Source organism: Spermophilus citellus (assembly GCF_964194105.1).
Source record: "Spermophilus citellus genome assembly, chromosome: 17".
Classification (NCBI taxonomy): Eukaryota; Metazoa; Chordata; class Mammalia; order Rodentia; family Sciuridae; genus Spermophilus; species Spermophilus citellus.
Window position 1 is genome coordinate 44,724,726 of NC_138199.1, and position 21,938 is coordinate 44,746,663.

The window sequence follows — 21,938 nt, forward strand, 5'->3', positions numbered from 1 at the left end:
GAGGTAAGAAAAATAGCCTTTTGTAAGATTTCTATGAAGATTGAAGGTAACAGATATTAAGTGCCCAGCATAATCTACCAACATAGGAACCTACTGGGTGTTCCAAATAGGCTTCCATAAAAAAAGGGCCATTTGGAAGGATATCTAAACTCTTACTATTATGGCCTTGGGGCACACTTGACAGTTCCTTATTTAGAGCTCATAGTCACAAGTATTGAACAATATAAAAAGAAAGGCTTATTGAAATTTGTCATAAGGGACTCACTGGAAATTAGGACCCAGGTGTTCCAGTTTCTGATCCATAGCTCTTTTTATTATTTAAGATGCTTGAATTTGAGAATCTCATAACCATGATATCATTGTCATTTAATTTACAGTTTATTAAATTCTTTATCTCCATGGTTGGCAGAAGGGCTTTCAGAATATAATTTGTGTTTGTCAGAGAGTATTGTCTTATTTTCTCCTTTCAGGAGAAAGTGGTACTTCTCACTAATGTCTCTCTGATTTTGAAATTCACTCAAAATCTCTTTTGACCATAATTTGCAGTACCAAGTGGGTATATGTGATATATATAAATCCAAGGGTACACTTTGCTTCTTGGGCTCAAACTCTTAAATCATATAATCAGATAAAATAGGAAGTAAAGGAAGGAAGGCCTTCTGATGTACACCAAACTGCCAAGCTCCTTCTTCTCCTGATATGGTTACTTCACAACAGGTTTTGAGTATTAAACACTAAGAACGAAGTGAATCGCCCTTGACCATTTAGTTTGGCAGACATTATTGAGAACTTAAATTGCATCCAGCACTGTTCTAGGCCCTGTAGATCAAAACATAAATAAACTCAGTCCCTGCCTTTGAAGAGACTCCAGTCTTTTATGATTAGATAGACATGTAAGTTGAATTTTAGTACATTGAGTTCCTTGGAATTTTCAGGTATTCTGTAGCCTAATCTGATAATTATTAGGCTAGAGAATTGGAGTTTGTACAAATATAAAATGAAGACACAGACAAAATGCATCTCTTTCCTTAGGGCTGTTGTTTCTTTGCCCTTGATAAACTAGGTTCCAAACTGCATCCCCATCTGCCTTCATAGTTTGATGTTCTCTTGAGTGTGGATGGTAATGAAGACAGACACTCTAGGGTTGGAAAGGGAAAGATATAAGGTGGATTGAATTCAATTTGGTAACTTTTGACACGTGTTCTAAGTAGCATGTAATGTTTGCTGCCTATTCAATCCTAGAGGAAATGCTAGGTCATTGTTACTCCCTGATGGTATGTTAGGTAGAGGCCTAGTGGTCTTCTTCTGAGGGATATATATCACTTAAGTGGTTAAAAGTTTACACTTCTCTTTTAAAATAAAAAAGGAAAATCTTTTATGTTAATGCTCTATGTAACAAAGAAATGCTTAAATTCAAAAGCATTTCTCTTTTTTTTGCAGGTATAAAGTGGTTGAGCTCTTCTTCTATCTCACAATGGGATTTTCTCCTGCCTTGGTGGTGACGTCAATGGTAAGAAAAGACTTCATAATTTTAGTTATTTCCTTTTAAATTTCTGGGGCTTGTAATATGATTATAAATATGATACATGATACATAGTGGTTTTCTTTGTGTGTGTGTGTGTGTGTGTGTGTGTGTGTGTTTTAACTACTGCATGTCTCTTAACTACAGATTAAAAGGAAAAATAAATAAATAATGAAGTGTGCTAGACACTAGCACTCAGTCCTCTCTGAGGCTTGGAGAAGCTATGTATTTAGATGTATTTTTCTTCTTTTGATATCTTCAGTATTTATTTGTTTCTTTTCTGTTTTTGATCCCACCATTTACCTTACGCTTGTCCCAAAGAAGTATGTCATTATATTTCTGATTGAACTATTTAGCTTCTTAACCCTGAATCTATGGAAGAGGGTAAATTTTGAGGTTTCTTTGAAGAAAATATAAACTACTGACTTCTAAAATCTCAAGAATTAGAAGGACCTTAAAAGGCCATTTTCTTCAGTAGTTTGGATATTCTTTAGATCCCTTTGGGCTTATTTTGTCTTTCACTTTTTTTAATTAATATGTATAAATGGTACAAATTAATGGGTTTCACTGTGACATTTCCATGCATGTATATATCATCCATCGATTATGTCTACTGTCTCTTTCACCTTTTCTCAGTCTCCCATTTCTCTTCACTGCTCTCCAACCCCCAGTGTGTCACCCTTCCTAGCCCCTAATAGTCCCTGACTTATTTCACTCAATATGTTCTCCAGTTCCATCCATTTTCCTGTAAATGATAGGATTTCATTCTTTTCTATGATTGAATAATACTCCATTGTGCGTATACACACACACACACACACACACACACACCATATTTGTTATCCATTCATCTGTTGACAGCATCTAGGTTGATTCTGTGTCCTAGCTGTGCTAAATAGTGCTATAATAAACATGGATATACAGGTGTCTTTTCTTTTTTTTATGCTGATTTCATTTCCTTCAGATCCATTTATACCCAGAACTGGTATAACTGGACCATATGATAGTTTTGTTTTTAGTTTTTTGAGGAATTTCCATACTATTTCCACATGGACTATACTAACTTAACATTCCTACCACCAACAGTATGTGAGTTCCTTTTTGTCTACATCATTGCCAGTAGTTTTTATTTTTTTGATAATATCCTTTCTAAGGTTCAGTGGAATCTTAGTGTAGTTTTGATTTGCATTTCCCTGATGGCTAAAGATGTTGAACATTTTTTTCATGTTTATTGGCCATTTGTACTTTTTTTGAGAAATAAATTCAGGTCACTTGCCCATTTTTTAAATTGGATTACTTGTTTTTTGTTGTTAAATTTTTTTGTACTTTATATTAATCTAGATATTAATCCAGTCAGGTGAATAGCTGGTAAAGATTTTCTTGCAGTCTCTAGGTTATGTCTATACTTGAGTGTCTCCTTAGTTGTGATAAAACTAAAATTTGATATAATCACTTTGGTTCTTTTTTTTTTTTTATTGGTTGTTCACAACATTACAAAGCTCTTGACATATCATATTTCATACATTAGATTGAAGTGGGTTATGAACCCCCAATTTTACCCCAAATGCAGATTGCAGAATCACGTCGGTTACACATCCACAATTTTACATAATGCCCTATTAGTAATTGTTGTATTCTGCTACCTTTCGTATCCCCTACTATCTCCCCTCCCCTCCCCTCCCATCTTTTCTCTCTACCCCATCTACTGTAATTCATTTCTCTCCTTGTTTATTTTCCCATTCCCCTCAAAACCTCTTATATGTAATTTTGTATAGCAATGAAGGTCTCCCTTCATTTCCATGCAGTTTCCCTTTTCTCTCCCTTTCCCTCCCATCTCATGTCTCTGTTTAATGTTAATCTTTTCTTCCTGCTCTTTCTCCCTGCTCTGTTCATAGTTGCTCTCATTATATCAAAGAAGACATTTGGTATTTGTTTTTTAGGGATTGGCTAGCTTCACTAAGCATAATCTGCTCTAGTGCCATCCATTTCCCTGCAAATTCTATGATTTTGTCATTTTTTATTGCTGCATAGTACTCCATTGTGTATAGATGCCACATTTTTTTAATCCATTCATCTATTGAAGGGCATCTGGGTTGGTTCCACAGTCTAGCTATTGTGAATTGTGCTGCTATGAACATCGATGTGGCAGTATCCCTGTAGCATGCTCTTTTAAGGTCTTCAGGGAATAGTCCGAGAAGGGCAATAGCAGGGTCAAATGGTGGTTCCATTCCCATCTTTCCCAGGAATCTCCAAATTGCTTTCCAAATTGGCCGCACCAATTTGCAGTCCCACCAACAATGTACAAGTGTACCCTTTTCTCCACATCCTCGCCAGCACTTGTTGTTTGACTTCATAGTGGCTGCCAATCTTACTGGAGTGAGATGGTATCTTAGGGTGGTTTTGATTTGCATTTCTCTGACTGCTAGAAATGGTGAGCATTTTTTCATGTACTTGTTGATTGATTGTATATCCTCCTCTGAGAAGTGTCTGTTCAGGTCCTTGGCCCATTTGTTGATTGGGTTATTTGTTATCTTATTGTCTAATTTTTTGAGTTCTTTGTATACTCTGGATATTAGGGCTCTATCTGAAGTGTGAGGAGTAAAAATTTGTTCCCAGGATGTAGGCTCCCTATTTACCTCTCTTATTGTTTCTCTTGCTGAGAAAAAACTTTTTAGTTTAAGTAAGTCCCATTTGTTGATTCTTGTTATTAACTCTTGTGTTATGGGTGTCCTATTAAGGAATTTGGAGCCCAACCCCACAATCTGTAGATCGGAGCCAACTTTTTCTTCTATCCGACGCAGAGTCTCTGATTTGATATCAAGCTCCTTGATCCATTTTGAGTTAACTTTTGTGCATGGCGAGAGAAAGGGATTCAGTTTCATTTTGTTACATATGGATTTCCAGTTTTCCCAACACCATTTGTTGAAGATGCTATCCTCCCTCCATTGCATACTTTTAGCCCCTTTATCAAATATAAGATAGTTGTAACTTTGTGGATTAGTCTCTGTGTCCTCTATTCTATACCATTGGTCCACCCGCCTGTTTTGGTATCAGTACCATGCTGTTTTTGTCACTATTGCTCTGTAATATAGTTTGAAATCTGGTATCGCTATACCGCCTGATTCACACTTCCTGCTTAGAATTGCTTTTGCTATTCTGGGTCTTTTATTTTTCCATATGAATTTCATGATTGCTTTATCTATTTCTACAAGAAATGCCGTTGGGATTTTGATTGGCATTGCATTAAACCTATAGAGAACTTTTGATAATATCGCCATTTTGATGATGTTAGTTCTGCCTATCCATGAACGGGGTATATTTTTCCATCTTCTAAGATCTTCTTCTACTTCTCTCTTTAGGGTTCTGTAGTTTTCATTGTATAAATCTTTCACCTCTTTTGTTAGGTTGATTCCCAAGTATTTTATTTTTTTTGAGGATATTGTGAATGGAGTGTTTTTCCTCATTTCCATTTCAGAAGTTTTGTCGCTGATATACAGAAATGCCTTTGATTTATGCGTGTTGATTTTATATCCTGCCACTTTGCTGAATTCATTTATTAGTTCTAGTAGTTTCTTTGTAGACCCTTTTGGGTCTTCTAGGTATAGAATCATGTCATCTGCAAATAGTGATAATTTAAGTTCTTCTTTTCCTATTTTTATGCCTTTAATTTCTTTCGTCTGTCTAATTGCTCTGGCCAGTGTTTCGAGAACTATATTGAATAGAAGTGGTGATAGAGGGCATCCCTGTCTTGTTCCAGATTTTAGAGGGAATGCCTTTAACTTTTGTCCATTCAGAATGATGCTAGCCTGAGGCTTAGCATAGATAGCTTTTACAATGTCAAGGTAAGTTCCTGTTATCCCTAGTTTTTCTAATGTTTTGAACATAAAGGGATGCTGTACTTTGTCGAATGCTTTCTCTGCGTCTATCGAGATGATCATATGGTTCTTATCTTTAAGTCTATTGATATGGTAAATAACATTTATTGATTTCCGTATATTGAACCATCCTTGCATCCCAGGGATGAATCCTACTTGATCATGGTGCACAATTTTTTTGATGTGTTTTTGTATTCGATTCGCCAGAATTTTATTGAGGATTTTTGCATCTAGGTTCATTAGAGATATTGGTCTGTAGTTTTCTTTCTTTGAGGTGTCTTTGTCTGGTTTCAGAATCAGGGTGATGTTGGCCTCATAGAATGAATTTGGAAGAGCTCCCTCTTTTTCTGTTTCCTGAAATAACTTGAAAAGTATTGGTATTAATTCTTCTTTAAAGGTTTTGTAAAACTCTGCTGTATACCCATCCGGTCCTGGGCTTTTCTTGGTTGGTAGTCTTTTGATGGCTTCTTCAATTTCATCCATTGATATCGGTCTGTTCAAATTGTGTGTATCTTCCTGACTCAGTCTGGGCAAATCATATAACTTAAGAAATTTATCGATGTCTTCACTATCTTCTATTTTATTGGAATATAGGTTTTCAAACTAATTTCTAATTGTCTTCTGTATTTCTGTAGCATCTGTTGTGATATTGCATTTTTCATCCCGTATGTTAGTAATTTGAGTTCTCTCTCTTCTTCTCTTCGTTAGCATGGCTAAAGGTCTGTCGATCTTATTCATTTTTTCAAAGAACCAACTTTTAGTTTTGTTAATTTTTTCAATAGTTTCTTTTGTTTCAATTTCATTGATTTCTGCTCTGATTTTAATTATTTCTTGCCTTCTGCTACATTTGCTGTTGTTTTGCTCTTCCTTTTCTAGGGCTTTGAGATGAAGTGTGAGCTCATTTATTTGTTGGTTTTTTCTTTTTTTGAGGAATGACCACCAGGCGATGAATTTTCCTCTTAAAACTGCTTTCATTGTGTCCCATAGATTCCGATATGTTGTGTCTGTATTTTCATTTATCTCTAAGAAGTTTTTGATTTCCTCTTTTATGTCTTCTGTAACCCATTGATCATTCAGTAACATATTATTCATTTTCCATGTGATATAGGATTTTTCCTTCCTTCTTTTATCATTGATTTCCAGTTTCATTGCATTATGATCAGATAAAATGCAAGGTATTATCTCCACCCCTTTATATTTACTGAGGGTTGCCCTATGGCATAATATATGGTCTATTTTTGAGAAGGATCCATGTGCTGCTGAGAAAAAAGTATATCCATTTGATGATGGTTGATATATTCTATATATGTCAGTTAAGTCTATGTTATTGATTGTGATATTGAGTTCTATAGTTTCTTTATTCAACTTTTGTTTGGAGGATCTGTCCAATGGTGAGAGAGGTGTGTTGAAGTCACCCATAATTATTGTGTTGTGGTCTATTTGATTCTTGAACTTGAGGAGAATTTGTTTTATGAATGTCGCAGCACCATTATTTGGTGCATAAATATTGATAATTGTTATGTCTTGTTGGTGAATGTTTCCTTTTAACAGTATATAATGTCCTTCTTTATCCCTTTTGATTAACTTAGTCTTGAAGTCGATTTTATTCGATATGAGGATGGCCACCCCTGCTTGCTTACGAGGACAGTGTGCGTGGTATATTTTTTCCCATCCTTTCACCTTCAGCCTGTGTATGTCTTTTCCAATCAGATGTGTCTCCTGGAGGCAGCATATTGTTGGATTTGTTTTTTTAATCCATGATACCAGCCTATGTCGCTTTATTGGAGAGTTTAAGCCATTAACATTCAGAGTTACTATTGATATATGGTTTGTACTTCCATCCATGTTTGATTATTTATCCTTTTTTTAAAAAATTTAGTTTGTTTCTCCATGATTATCCTTCCCCTCGCCCTCTGTCTTTACCGAGGCACTTCCTACTGATGGTTTTGGTTATTGTTTTTCATTTCTTCCTCGTGTAGTGTTTTGCTCAAAATGCTTTGCAATGCTGGTTTTCTGGCTGCAAATTCTTTTAACTTTTGTTTATCATGAAAGATTTTTATTGCGTTGTCATACCTGAAGCTTAATTTTGCTGGATACAGAATTCTTGGTTGGCATCCATTCTCTTTCAGTGTTTGAAATACATTGTTCCATGACCTTCTTGCTTTCAGTGTCTGTGATGAAAAATCCGTTGTTAACCTTATTGGTTTACCCCTGAATGTAATCTGTCTCCTTTCTCTTGTAGCTTTTAATATTTTCTCTTTGTTCTGTATATTGGATATCTTCATAACAATGTGTCTTGGCGTTGGTCTACTGTGATTTTGTGTGCTCGGTGTCCTGTATGCATCTTCAATTTGTATATCTGTTTCCTTTTTTATTTCTGGAAATTTTTTGTAATTATTTCATTCAGCAGGTTACTCATTCCCTTGGTTTGAATCTCTGTACCTTCTTCTATCCCGATGACTCCTAAGTTTGGTTTTTTTATGTTATCCCATAACTCTTGGATGTTTTTCTCGTGATTTTTTACCAGCCTTTCTGAGTTGGCTAGACTCTTTTCAAGATGATATATTTTGTCTTCATTATCTGACGTTCTGGCTTCCACTTGCTCCACTCTGTTAGTGATACTCTCAATTGAGTTTTTAATTTGGTTTATCGTTTCCTTGATTTCTAGAATTATTGTTTGATTATTTTTTATAATCTCTATCTCCTGATAAAGATGCTTAACTTCTTCTTTTATCTGTTTATGTAATTCATTCTCAATGTGTTCTTTCGCTGCTTGAATTTGCTGTCTCGTATCCTCTTTAAGGTTCCATTCCATCTGTCTAAGGTGTTCCTTGAGTTTTTTATATGACCAATTTTCTGATGACTCTAGGTCCTCCTGAATATTTAGGCTGTCCTGCATTGTTTGTACTCCTTTTCTTCCTTGCTTTTTGAAGCTGCTCATGTTACTTCTTGTTCTGTTTGATGAGTTACTGTTTACTCCTATAAATTTATTAGATGCTTGGGAGGGAAGGTATTAGAACGGAAGGGAAGAAGTCACTAAAGAGAATGAGAGTAAGCAGGTAGAATTCAAGGAAGGGGGGATAAGATAATTGAAAAGAAATGAAAAGAGAAAAGAAGAAAAAAATAGGAAATAAAAAAAGAAAAAAAAATTTTTTAAATAATAAAAAAATTAAAATTAAAATTAGAAGAAAAAAATTTAAAAAAATTGTAAAAAAATTTAAAAAAACAACAAGAAAGAAAAATGAAAATGAAAGAAAAACCCAAATCAAAAAAAAGAGAAAAAGAAAAAAAAAGAAAAAAAAAAACTAGTAAATGCAGTCTTAGAGTTTGATTAACTTCTTTTCCAGTAGGTGGCGCTCTGCCCACCAGGCCAAGTTTCTCCTGTCAATACGCGGGAACCCATCAATGTGCAGCAGCTCCTCCCAGACTGGGCGAGTCTCCAATCCTGAGTGCCTAGGGCCTCCTCTTGTGTCTAGTCACTTCCTACTTTTCCTCTAGCCAGGCCCCTCTCACGGGTGCCGCTCACCACAATACGCCAGGTCTGCTGCTCCCGGGAGCCCTGTTTTCATGAACGACTGGGCACACTCTTCCAGTTTGCCATTCCCTCAGACCCTAAGTTTGTAGAGACCTCAGCTGTCAGCACTGGTGGGAGCGGTAGTTCCGCGCCGCGGGTCCCGCGCCACCTCTGATTCCCTGGGTCTGGCTATCGCGCTCATGGGAGAGCTCGGAGGGGCCCTTATGGGAGAGCTGGGAGGGGCCCTTAATGTTTCCCCGATGTGTGGAGAGGGAAGGCTAGGGAATTACACACCTGTAGCCGCAGGTTTCAATGAAGTTATCTCCTCCGCCGCAGTCTGATGACGTCAGTTCTCTGCCATGGTGGTATCTCTTGCAAATGGTGACAGTTCGTTTCCCTTTGCTGGGCGACCAATGCAACGGGTGGGTCCGTACTGTCTCTCCCAAGCCCCGTTTCAAACCTGTGGCCACTACCTATGAAGGCTCGGTAGGCATTTACCTCTGTAGGATGAGAAGGGCTGACCAGTTGTTTCAGCCGGATGGATTAGTGGTGAGTCACAGCTGTTTGTCTGTGGGAAGCAGGCGAACGGGAGCTTGAATTCAGCCTATCCGGGCTCAGTGTGTGTTCTGAGAGGCCCAGACTGTTCGCCCCAGATCCATGTCAGCTCAGCATTGCCTAGTGATCCTGAGCAAACAGATTTAGGTTGTTTACAACTCCCTATGCCAGCACAGCTGAAGAGGTCAGAGACTTGATCTCTTTGCGCCCGCCGCCATGTTGGAATCTCCCCCTCTCTTTGGTTCTTGTTTTTTTTTTTTTTTTTTTTCCTGAGCTTTGGAATTCTACCCAAAAAAATCATCACCTGTGCCAATATCATGAAGTGTTTCCCTTCTGTTTTTTTCCTAGTAGTTTTAAAGTTTTGGGTCTTACATTAAAGTTTTTGGTCTATTTTGAGTTGACTATTGTACAGGGTGAGAGATAGTGGTCTAGTTTCAATCTTCTGCTTGTGGGTATCTGATTTTCTCAGATCATTAGTTGAAGAGACTGTCCTTTATTCAGCGTGAGTTTTTGGCACCTTTGTCAAGAATCAGTTGGTTGACTATGCATGGATTTATTTCTGGGTCCTTGATTTTCTTCTCTTGGTCTACATATCTATCTTTATGTCAATAATGTACTGTTTTTTGTTACTATGGCTCTGTAGTATGTTTTGAAATCATGTATTATAAATCCTTCAGCATTGCTCTCTTTGCTCAGGATTGCTCTGGCTATTCTGGGTCTTTTATGTTTCCATGTGGATTTTTAGGTTTATTCTGTGAAGAATGTCATTGGTATTTTGATGGGGATTGCACTGAATCTGTAGATCACTTTGGGTAGAAAGACCATTTCAAGAATATTGATTCTCCAGTCGAAGAATGTGGGTGGTCTTTCTATCTTTTAGTATCTCCTTCAGTATCTTTATTCAGTGTTTTGCAATATTCGATGTAAAGGTTTTTCACATCCTTGATTGGGTTTATTCCAAGGGTTATTTTGTGTATGGCTAATATGTATGGGACTTCTTTCTGATTTCTTTCTTAGTAACTTCATTATTGGTGTATAATAAGAGTATTGATTTTTGTATGTTGATTTTCATATCCTGCTATTTTACTGAAATTCTTTATCAGGTCTAAAAGTCTTTCAGTGCAAGTATTTTCTATATATAGAATCATTAGCAAATAGGGATAATTTGACTTTCCTGTTCCTTACTTGTGTTCCTTTTATTTCATTCTCTTGTCTAATTGTTCTGGCTAAAACTTCTAGTATTATATGAAATAAGGGTGAAGGTGGACTTTCTTGGATCTTCGAAGAAATGCTTTCAGTTTCCCCACTTAGTGTGATGTTGGCCATGGGTTTGTCACATGTTGTCCTTATTATGTTGAGTTAGGATCCTTCTGTGCCTAATTTATTCAGGAATTTTATCATGAAGGGATGTTAAGCTTTAACACAGGCTTGTCCTGCATATATTGAGATGATCTTATGGTTCTTATCCTTGATTTTTATTCATCTGCTGTGTTACACTCATTGATTTGCAGTGTGGCATGCAACCTTGTATTCCTGAAACCAACTTGATCATGGTGAATGCTTTTTTAATGTTTTGTTTGTTTTTAAGTGATACTATTTCTCTTTTCAAGTGTTGTGGGTTTTTTCATTTTTGTTTTTGTTTTAACTTTATTTGAAAATATCTTTTGGGAACTTTCATGGGGAGAAGTATTACATTACCTTTAGTAGTCAGTTGCATATATATTTTGAATTCTTTTCACATTGAATTTCTGTTGAGAAATCAATGCATATCTGTCGCTTTGATATCATTGCTTATAGTTTAATCCAACTATTTTTTGTGCCTTTAGCTCAAATACTACAGTGACTTATGCTGTACATTTTTGCCATTAGCCATGACATTGATTAAAGAGACGCCGATATGTTTAGTTTGAACTCTCTTCCAAGCCTGCAATGGTTAGAATAAGTGTACCTGTAATTTTACTCCTGAGATCATAGGCACATTATAAGCACCTTACTATATACAGTGCTTGCCTTGGTCACAAAAATTTCTAGAGAATTAAAATGTGGTTCTGTTTTTTTCTGGTAATATGTCTTAGGAAAATCTAACAAAATATGTTTCTTTGAGGTATGAGTTTTATGATGGCTTTAATAATTACCTACCACCAAAAAAATACATGTAATTTAGTTGGCAACAGAGAATTTTTAAATGGAGGGAAGCAAATGACTAAATTGGCCAGACAGCCATATAGTTAGAGGGCAACTCAGGACACCCAGAGCAATATAAGCAAAGTCTATGTAGATAGGTTACTAATTATTAGAGTAGAATTTCAAGTAAATTCCCTCTAGGTATTATAAGAACAGGTTTATCCAGTACTTTTTCTAGCCCAAATCTTTAATTGGTATTTTCATAAGTGTTACAATAGTAGGTGACTAAAGTTTGATAATCAAACAGGATAATCCCCACACTGCCCTCATATATCTTAGAATCCAGCAGGCAAATATAATTCATATTCAGTAAGAAGCTATAATGAAATTTTATAATGTCTTTGATTAGGGAAGGTTGAGACTGCTATGTGAACTCAAGAGAGAAATAACAGAGATATTTAAGCTGATTTGAAAAGATAAGTAGAAGCCAAGAGATGAGGCAAGGGTTATAGATAGAACAAAATGAAGGAAGCCTGGACTGGGGGAAGAAGCTTCAGCATTTTTGAAGAATTGAAAATGGTTTGTTGTTAGGAACATGCAGGGTGTCTTGATTGTGCTCATATATGTGGTGGTATAGGTATGCTGGTGGCATAGTTTTGTGTTAATGCTGTAGAGGTAGGCAGAAAGGGCCGTATAAGTCATTTGAACCAACAAAGGCACAGTGTGAGGGAGGACTCAAATTCTTTGGTTCCAGTCAGTCATGGATATCAGATGTAACCCTTTGGCCATAGAGAACTACAAAAGAATGAAAGCAGCTGGTTTTTGGCATTGCACACAGACATATAGAACTGTGATCCTTGAGAGAAGAGCTTTGAATTCTCCCCGCTTGTTTCCCTGGGTACCTTCCAAATAGCAATAAAAGGAAGTGGAGCCCAGAGAGCAGCAGTCTGGGCATAAGAAGCAGAAGTTGGCATTTCAGGCTGCAGAGAAAGCTGCATTTTGGGGCAGGGAACTGGAAGGTGGGGCCTGCTGAGAGAAGCTCCAGAAATCTGCAAAAGAGTTTCCTTGACCAACTGTCAAGCTGAATATGTGCAGGGCAAAACTCTGCCAGCCCTTACTGAGAATAACTTTTTGAAGGTCATGAGATAAATGGAAATTCCAGAAAGTGCACAGTGCTGGGAAACATGGAGTTTCAACCAGCCCTGAGTGGAGAGATCACCGTGAACATCACAAGCATTCAGCTGACCCTGCCAAAGCCACAGCTTGGGAACAGAGCTATAGTAGCCCTAGATTGAGTACTACTCTAGACCTACCATAACAATGCTCCTGAACAAACCTTGAAAAAGTAAAAGTGATCATTCAGGAAATAAAACTGTCTGCTAGAACAAGTCTCAACTATCTTCCAAGGAAATCAACAAAATCTACACTCATTAACAATTTGGTATCCACCATCTAGATAAATACTACCAGGTAGGTAAGAAGCAGGAAAATCACACATACCTAAGGAAATCAGGTCAAGAGAAACAGATCCAAAGATGACAGAGATGTAGAAATTTGCAAGGACATTACAACATAATGAGTAAATAGATGAGGAATCTCAGAAAATAAAAGGAGACTATAAAAAGGAAACAAATGGAAATTCTAGACATAAACACTGTGCTGTCTTGAGAAAAACAACATTATTGGAGAGGTTTAACAATAGATTGGTTACTGTAGAAGAAAAAGTTGGTGAACTTGAATCCAGGTCAGTAGAAACTACTCAGACCAGACAGCAAGAGGAAAAAGAAGTGATTGAATAGAACCTTAGTAAATGTTGGACAATAATGAGTGGCTTAAGGAAGCATAATACAAATAATAGTTGAAATTTTCCCAAATGTGATGAAATCAACCCACAGATTTGCAAAGCAAAGCAGGATAAACATGAGAACTACACTTGGGCACATTAGTCAAATCACTAAAAAACAACCATGAGGGGAGAAAATAGAGAAAATCATAAGATCAGCCAAAGGAAAAAAGCAAGCAGAGAAGATTGACCACTAGCATATGGTCAGAGTCAATAGAAGCAAGAATACAGTGTGGTGGTATCATTAAAATGCCACAGGGTACAAACCTATCAGCTGCACACTGAAGCTCTCCTGATGGTCATGCCAAAAATCAATCAAGAAGCCAGAAGTGATAGATCTGCAAATGAATACAAAATACTGTTTTTCATGTTTTAATTTCTTCAGAAGGTAAGTGAGGGGTTGTAACATTTTGAGGTAAACTAAATGACAACTAAGGGTGGGATGGAAAAAAAGGAAGTGTACTGCTGTATGAGTTTGATCTTGTGCGGAAGGGGGTGTAATAATAAAGGTGTATTGGGATAGGTTTAGAATGCATTTTGTAATCTATAGAACAGCAACCAAGACCCAGTAAATAGTTCTGTAGCTGAGTAGCCAAGAGAAAAGATGAAATGGAATACCAGACTTACTCAGTTTACTCTAGCAGAAGCCAGGATAAAAGGAAAGTGGGGACAAAGAATGGATGAAACCGAACAGAAATCAAATAGTAAGATGAGAGGCTTAAGTACAGCCATGTCAATAATTGTGTATATTATATATAGCAACAGTTAAATGAAAATTCAAATTAAAAAGCAAAGATTTTCAGACTGGATTTAAATATAGCAAAACTCAGGGTATGTGTGTTTTACATGCAACATGTTTTAAAATATGAAGACAGTTTAAAAGTAAAAGAAAGGAGAAGATACCTTGTGAAAGATTAATCATGAGAAAGTGGAAGTGGTTATATAATATTAGACAAAGTGGATATCAAGATGAAGACTATTACCAGTTTGAGAGGGGCATTTTGTAATGACACAGTTCATTTTAAGGAGACACAACAATTCTAAGTGGGTGTGTAGGTTAACAATAGAGCTTCAAAATACGTGAAACAAAATCTTACACAAGTAAGGCAGAAACAAACCCAAAGTTGCAATTGGAGATTGTAATACTCCTTTCTCAATAACAAGTAATTTATTAAACATATGAACAAAAGTAGTAATAGGGACAGTACGTTTGAGCAACATAATCAACAAGTTAACCTAATTGGCATATCAGAATACTCCACCCAAATCCTGCAGTACAAATTCTTTTAATCAAAATAGATAATATATTGGGCCATAAAATAATCCTCAGTGAATATCAAAGAATTGAAATCATGCAGCACAAAAGATACAGAAAATCCCCAAATATTTGTAAATACACCCATGGGTATTTGAACTGAGTAATAATGAAAAGGCAATCTAACAATTGGTGGTAAGCAGCCTAAGCAGCACCGGGAAAGACCTGTGCTGCTTCAGTTGCTTGTGTTGGTGTGATGGTTGCTTTTATCTGTCAATTTGGCTAGGCTGTTGTACCCAGATGTTTGTCAAGTATCAGTCTAGTTACTGGGAAGTTACTTTTTAGTTGAGATTAACATTGAACTCAGTAGACACCGAGTAAAAAACTATTCTCCATAATGTAGGTAGGCTTCAGCCAATCAATCAAAGGGCTTAGGGGAAAAAGTCTGAGGTCCCTAGGAAAGACTTTGCCTCTAGATTTCCTTTGGTTTTGGGCTACATCAGCTCTTCCTTGGGTCTCCAGCCTGCCAACCAAGCCTGCAGAATTCACTCTTGCCGCCCCCATAATTACATATGCCAGTTCCTTAAAATAAATCAGTACACACATACAAGCACACATGCATGTCCTATTGGCTGTGTTTCTGATGAACCCAATTAGAAAAGAAGAAAGTTTTAGAATTATTGATCTAAGGTTCTACCTTAAGCTCCGGAGAAAGAGTGAGTTAACCTCAAAAAAACCAGCAGTAAAAAAAAAAAAAAAAAAAAAATAGACAATGGAAATCAGTAAGATAGAAAATGAATTATCAAATGTAGAAAATTAATGAAACCAAAGTAGTTTCTTTGAAAAGATTATAAATGGTAACATTTTGATAGATGGATCAAGAAATAGAGAAAACATAATGTTGTAAGGAATAAATTAGGGAATATCAACATAGATCCTATAAATATTAAAAGCAAAATAAGGAGATATTATATACAACTGTATACCACTAAATATAGTACCAGTGAATATAGATGAAATGGACAAATTTATTAAAAGGCAGTCTGTCCCATAACAGACTCAAGAAGAAACTAAAGATCTGACTAGCCTACTTCATCTTTAAAGAAATTAAATCTATAATCAGACCCTTTCTACAATGAAAACCCTAGGTCTTGATAACTTCACTGACACACTCTAACAAATAGTTAAGGTAGAAATAAGGCTGGTATCACCCTAATGCTAAAATGACAAAGACATTACAGGAAAAGAAAACTGCTAAAGAAAACTTCATGAAAGAGGAAAAAAATTCAAAAAAAAATTTGTAAATCTGATTTATCGATATATAAAAAGAATAATGCATTATAATCAAGTTAGATTTATTCTGGGAATGCAAGATTGATACATCACTTAAAATTAGTCTTTTAAATTCATCACAATTAGAGAATCAAGGAGAAAAACATTGGTCATTTCAGTAGATGCAGGAAAAGCATTTGGAAAAATTCAGTATTCATGGCTTGAAAGAAATTCTCAGAAAACTTGGAAACTTCATAAATCTCTTCTATAAAAAACCTGCCAGGTAATGACATAACTAATGGTGAAAGACTGAATGATTGAGAACAGGCAACGATGTCTGCTCTTGCTACTTATGTTTAGCATTGAACTGAGCTTCTAGCCATGCAGTAAGGGGAGAAAAGAATTAAAAGGCACACAGAGTGGAAGAGAATAGATAGAACCATCTTTATTCACAGATGGCATTGTTCATGTATAGGAAATCTTAAAGGATCTACAAAAAGTTATAGGATCTGAGAAGCAAATTTAGCAAAGTAGTAGGATGCAAAATTGAAATAAAAGAGTAAATATGTATATAAAAGAGTACAGTGGGCAAGGGAAGTCTTTTCAACAAATATGAACTTCAATTTCACACCATACACAGAAATTAATTTGAGGTGTCTCATAGACCTAATTATAAAGCCAACACTATAAAGTTTCTAGAAATCCTAGAAACTTTAAAGAACATGGGGGCACCTTGTCATTACAGTTTGGGGTTGGGCACCAATTTCTTGGGTCATAGAATAACCAAGAAAAAAAGAAGTTGAGCTTATTTGCTAAAAGTATTGCTCATCAGAAGACACTATTAAGGAAATGAAAAAAGCACACACTGGGAGGAAATATTTGTGTTCTCCATATCTGACAAAGGAATACATCCTAAAAATATAATTGCAAAGAATTGAAATCATGCAGCAGAAAAGATATAGAAAATCCCCAGATATTTGTAAATAAACCCATGGGTATTTGCACTGAATAATAATGAAAAGGCAATCTAACAATTGGTGGTAAGCAGCCTAAGCAGCACCAGGAAGGACCTGTACTACTTCAGTTGCTTGTGTTGATGATGGTTTAAGAAATGTGTGTGTATATATGGATGCATGTGTGTATAAATTATTGGTTTATATAATATATGTACACACACCCACATATATTCAAATCAATAATGAAAGGATAATCTAGAAAATTCGGTAAAAGACTTGCACAGTCGTTTCACACACACACATGCTGTGTGTGTGTGTGTGTGTGTGTGTGTGTGTGTGTGTACACACATACACAAACACATACATATACACCCCAAAAAATATTCAGTAAGGCTTTGAAAAGGTGTTCAGTATCATTAGTCATCAGGAAAGTGAAAATTAACACCCCAGTGAACTACAACTACAAACCTTGTGGAATGGCTATAATTAAAAAGACAGAAAACTGGAACCCCTTAATATGTTGTTGGGAAAGTATAAAATGATATAATCACTTCAGAAAATTATTTTCTTTCTTATAAAATTAAACATATTAATCCTGTGATTCAACAGATATCACCCAACAGAAATTAAAACTTACATCTATAAAAAGACTTGGGCAATAATGTAAATGTTAGTTTTATTCATAGTAGCCCCCAAATGGAAATAATTAGTAGACAAATCGTGTTAAGTAAATCACTGGACTACTAAGCAATAAAAAGGGATGCATGGATATATGCTAGTACATGTGTGGATTTCAGAAAAACATTGAGCAGACAAGAAACCAGAGACAGAAATGTATATAAAACTCCACTTATGTGAAATTCTGGAAGAATTGGACTTGGTATGTGTTAGTGTAGCAACAGTGCTTGCTTTGGTAGCTGGAGGCCTACAGGATTGGAAAGGGTGGCAGTGAACTTTGCGGGTATTGGGGTCACATGGATGTGTACATTTATCAAAAGTCATTCACTTAAGATCTATGCATTGCTTTGTAAATTAGTCATCAAGAAATTAATACCCCTGCCTGCCCCCACAAAATGAAAGTTCAAAAACCAGACCAGCTTAGTTCAAATTCTGAGCCTGACATTTTAAAGCTATGTAGCTTTGAGCAAATTATTTAACCCCTCTGTTTTAGTTTTCTCATTTGTAAAGTGGAGTTTATAACTAGACTTAATTTAGGGGTTTTGTGGAGATCAAAATGAGTAAATACATGGAAGTGCTTCAAAAAGCACCTGGTATATGTAGTAATAATAAGGACGAAAACACTGTGTTTTAGAGTTGCCTATGTTCTTGTCTTTGAAAGTTGATAAAGTAAATGGGGTGTCTTGAGGAACTATTAACTAAATATTTCAAAATCAACTTTTATTTAGATGAGTAACTCTTGCCACTTGGGGGTCCTGTGTCCCTTTGTGAATCTGACAAAGGCTTTTGCCCTCTCCTAGAAAAGTGCTCCTAATATACACACAGAATTTTGTATAATGGGTATTAGTTTCTCTGTAACCTTGAGGAAGTTATAGATGTGTGTGATACATTGATTTTGTTTTTGTTTTTACTTAAGTAAAAATCTGGCTAAAGTCTCTTCTTACCAAGTATAAGAAGAAATCTGATATCAGTCAATATGGGTTGGTGCCTTCCCCATCTTCAATCCTGCAAAAATGGCTCCTGGGAACTTTGAAGATAGGATTGCTCACCTGGCCTCACACCTGGTCCTTAGCTCATACTCATCTGTCATTGTCCTTGCCTTTAGGACCCACATAGAGCAGGTGTCTGAATCCAAGCTTCTGGCAGATTTGGCCACAGGGAACTGCTCCAAGGTTCATAAGTCTGCTGTCACCAGTCCCCAGGCCTCCAGGACAGCCACACACCTATCCTATCTGACCCTGCCATGAGCTGGCTTAGGTTTCTACTCCCCAAGGCCTTGCTGTACCTGGCCTCAGGAATCCAGAGAATTGACTTTTTCCCTGTCATCTTCTAAGCACTTTCTCTTCACTCTCCTTCTCATTTATACAAGCCAGTTTCATCTTGGGCCTACGTGTTTGAAAATCCACAACAGCCCAACATCTTATTTTTGACCTAAAACACACAAGACTTTTGACTTCCTTTTCAGCCAAAAAAATGCCCAACCCCCAAGACAAAAAGCCCTGGAGACCCCTAGGAGGTTAGGAAATATCTAGTTCTACATGGTCTATAATCTTAAAGGTCACTTGGGCTGTGATTTCCTGTGTCAGCCATAAGGAAGCTCTAAGCTCACACAAGCAGGGGAAGTCTCAGAAAAGCAATCAGTGTAGAGCAGTGTGTGAGGAGGTCAAAGGGAAATGAAAACCTTGGCCGAGATGTAAATTTTTTAAGTGAAGGAGTTTGGGCCTGCTGCATAGAGCTTTTGAAGGGGAAGATGGGAACTGAGGATTACACTGTATATTACAATGAACTTGTATGTCTGGCAGTGATTACAGTCTGCTTAAACATGTAATAAATGAGCAGAATGTGCTGCTTTTTCATGTGGGGCCTGTAATGACATGGACCAAATCAAGACTGCCACTCTAAAGGGTGTACCCATCGAGTGTGTGGGACCTTTTAATGTTTGGTTTCTGTTTACAGATTAGGACTCTCTTCACACTGAGCTTCTTATTGCCTAGAAAAATCAGGAGCCTTATGGGGAATTATAGTTGTCTCTGCAGCTTGTCAGATCAGAGTAACATCAAACCCTTTTTATTTTTTTTTTCTTCTGTTGACAGAATAACACCGACGGACTTCAGGAACTTGCCTATGGGGGCTTAATTTATTGCTTGGGAGTTGTGTTCTTCAAGAGTGATGGCATCATTCCCTTTGCCCACGCCATCTGGCACCTCTTTGTGGCCACAGCAGCTGCCGTGCACTACTACGCCATTTGGAAATACTTATACCGAAGTCCTACAGACTTTATTCGACATTTATGACCAGTCTGGACTAGGTCTCCAAACAGTATTATCTCAACTGTGGCACTTGGGAGTGGGGTAAGAGCTGAAAATTGCACAGGGGAAAAAAAAAAAGCAATGCACTGACTTTCTTTATATCTTTTGAATATAATTACTGTGAAAGGTTAAAAGCTGCGTTCTGGATTTCCCCCCCTCACAGCAAACAAATAAGGCAGTGAGTTCATTATTCATTCCATTCCACTATCATGAAGGACTCTGGATAGACTTTGGCCAACTGATGTTTACAAACCAGAATTTTGTATTTTAATTTTACAGATTTTACTACATGATTTTTCTAAATTAGTAGGTCATGTTATAAAAGTCAGTGCGATAACAAAACTTCCTTTGTAAGAAAAAAAATTCTTTCTATCACTTTCCCATTCACTGTGTAAAGAATCATGAACAGAACTTACACTACTTTTTACCATGTTTCATCTTGGCATAACATGGTTATTTTTTAAATAGAAACTTTAGTTTTTTGTAAATTTTTTAAAAATACTTCATTGACCTGCTTCTCTGCGGTTCCTCATTCATGTTGTGAATTTTTGCAGCAAGCAGTCAACATTCCACAAATGAACAAACATTATACCTCTTCTGATAGTTTTATGAAGTGTGGAAAAATTGCCAATTTTTAAAAACTGCAGTTTTCCAAACTTTTCTGCCAACCTCTGACTCTGAATTCAGTGCTGCTTTGGGCCATACACTTGACACGGTTTGGCTTACCAGTGATGGAAAAGCATTTTGATATCATTAACTTTTTCAAAAAATCCAACTTTTCTCTATGCCTTTGCCATGTTTTCTTCAGGGTCTCTTTCAACAGTGGATGAGTATTCTATGTGTTATGCTAGTATTGTTGGGCTGGCCATCCGCTGAAAACTTCTCAAGAGCATTATGAATTACACTGAAGAGTGGTATTGCCTGTTCTGTGCCCAACAGGTTAGGTCACTGTCACTTAGTTTATAGTATCAGTTTGATATTCATTTTAAATTGTGAAATCAGATTATAAATTCACATTTCTGCCTTTCCTCTGCATCTCCCGATATACTTTTTTTTTTTAAACTACAAAAATATTTAAAGCATTGTTTGACAGGTAGAAACTTGTATCTGTAGTCCATGAGTTATATCCTGGCTCAATGGAGTAGTATTTATATATTATTTTTGTTTTTCCTCAGTGTGTTGTATTACAGCTAATGTGTTAGTTGCTTTGTTGGTTAACCTCTCTTGTTGGTGTTGTCAGAAATGAAATAACCTTGCCCTTAGTTTGGGTGCCAATACTGCCTATTTTCTAGCAATGCACTTGCTCAATGGAATTGTTGAATTGATAATTAGCTTATTAATTCAAATTTTGTACTGACGTAGCTTTAAAAGAGAGTTTATTTTGTGTGTATGTTTAGAACTCTATGATTTTGGTAAATTATAGGGGAATAGAACTGATGTTTGCCGATGAGTTCTTAATTAGGCAAGGTACCCATGACATCACCACCCAGACCACCTCTATCTGCATGATTCTGAACATCTGGATGCCTGTTGTTTTACTGTGTATATTTTATTTTAACATATGAACTTTTGTAGATTGATTTAAAAATCTGCTTAAAAGTTACACTGTCAAAAACCACTAAAATGTATGTAAAAATTGTGCTGTAGATTAGAATAAAATTGTTACTTGGATTTATTCCACTGTCTCTAAATCAGATGACTCTGAAAATAATAATGCATATTTGAGATCTTCAGTTTATCTTGGCATTTACAAGTTGTGTACTATTTCTTTTTTAAAAAATCATAATGGAAAGAAGAATATGCCCTCTCATTTAGAACTTTCTAGTCTACCTGTTAATAATTGAAATTCCAGGGCCAGCTCAAACATTAATCAACACTCTTATCAATCTAAAATATGCTAGTTGTGGCCTGAAGACAGTTTTATAGATGATGTCTCTTTACCAAGAGCAGCCTTTTGGTTGAAGTTATATGATACACTGCAGTACTAAGGTCACAGGCTTTTCTGTTACCAGCCATACATGCATCATACTGTAAA

General features: G+C 36.4%; 1 protein-coding gene across 2 annotated transcripts in view; it reads left to right on the top strand.

Moving 5' to 3' along the window:
• Window positions 1–21,581, top strand: part of MMD (monocyte to macrophage differentiation associated) — a 36,674-nt gene extending 15,093 nt beyond the window's left edge. For both annotated transcript variants that reach the window (XM_081272314.1, XM_081272315.1), the window contains 2 exons: window positions 1,441–1,510; window positions 19,688–21,581. In XM_081272314.1, coding sequence (XP_081128440.1) covers window positions 1,441–1,510; window positions 19,688–19,888 — 271 coding nt within the window. In that variant the 3' untranslated portion in view covers window positions 19,889–21,581. The remainder of the gene's footprint in view (window positions 1–1,440; window positions 1,511–19,687) is intronic.
• Window positions 21,582–21,938: the final 357 nt, after the last annotated feature.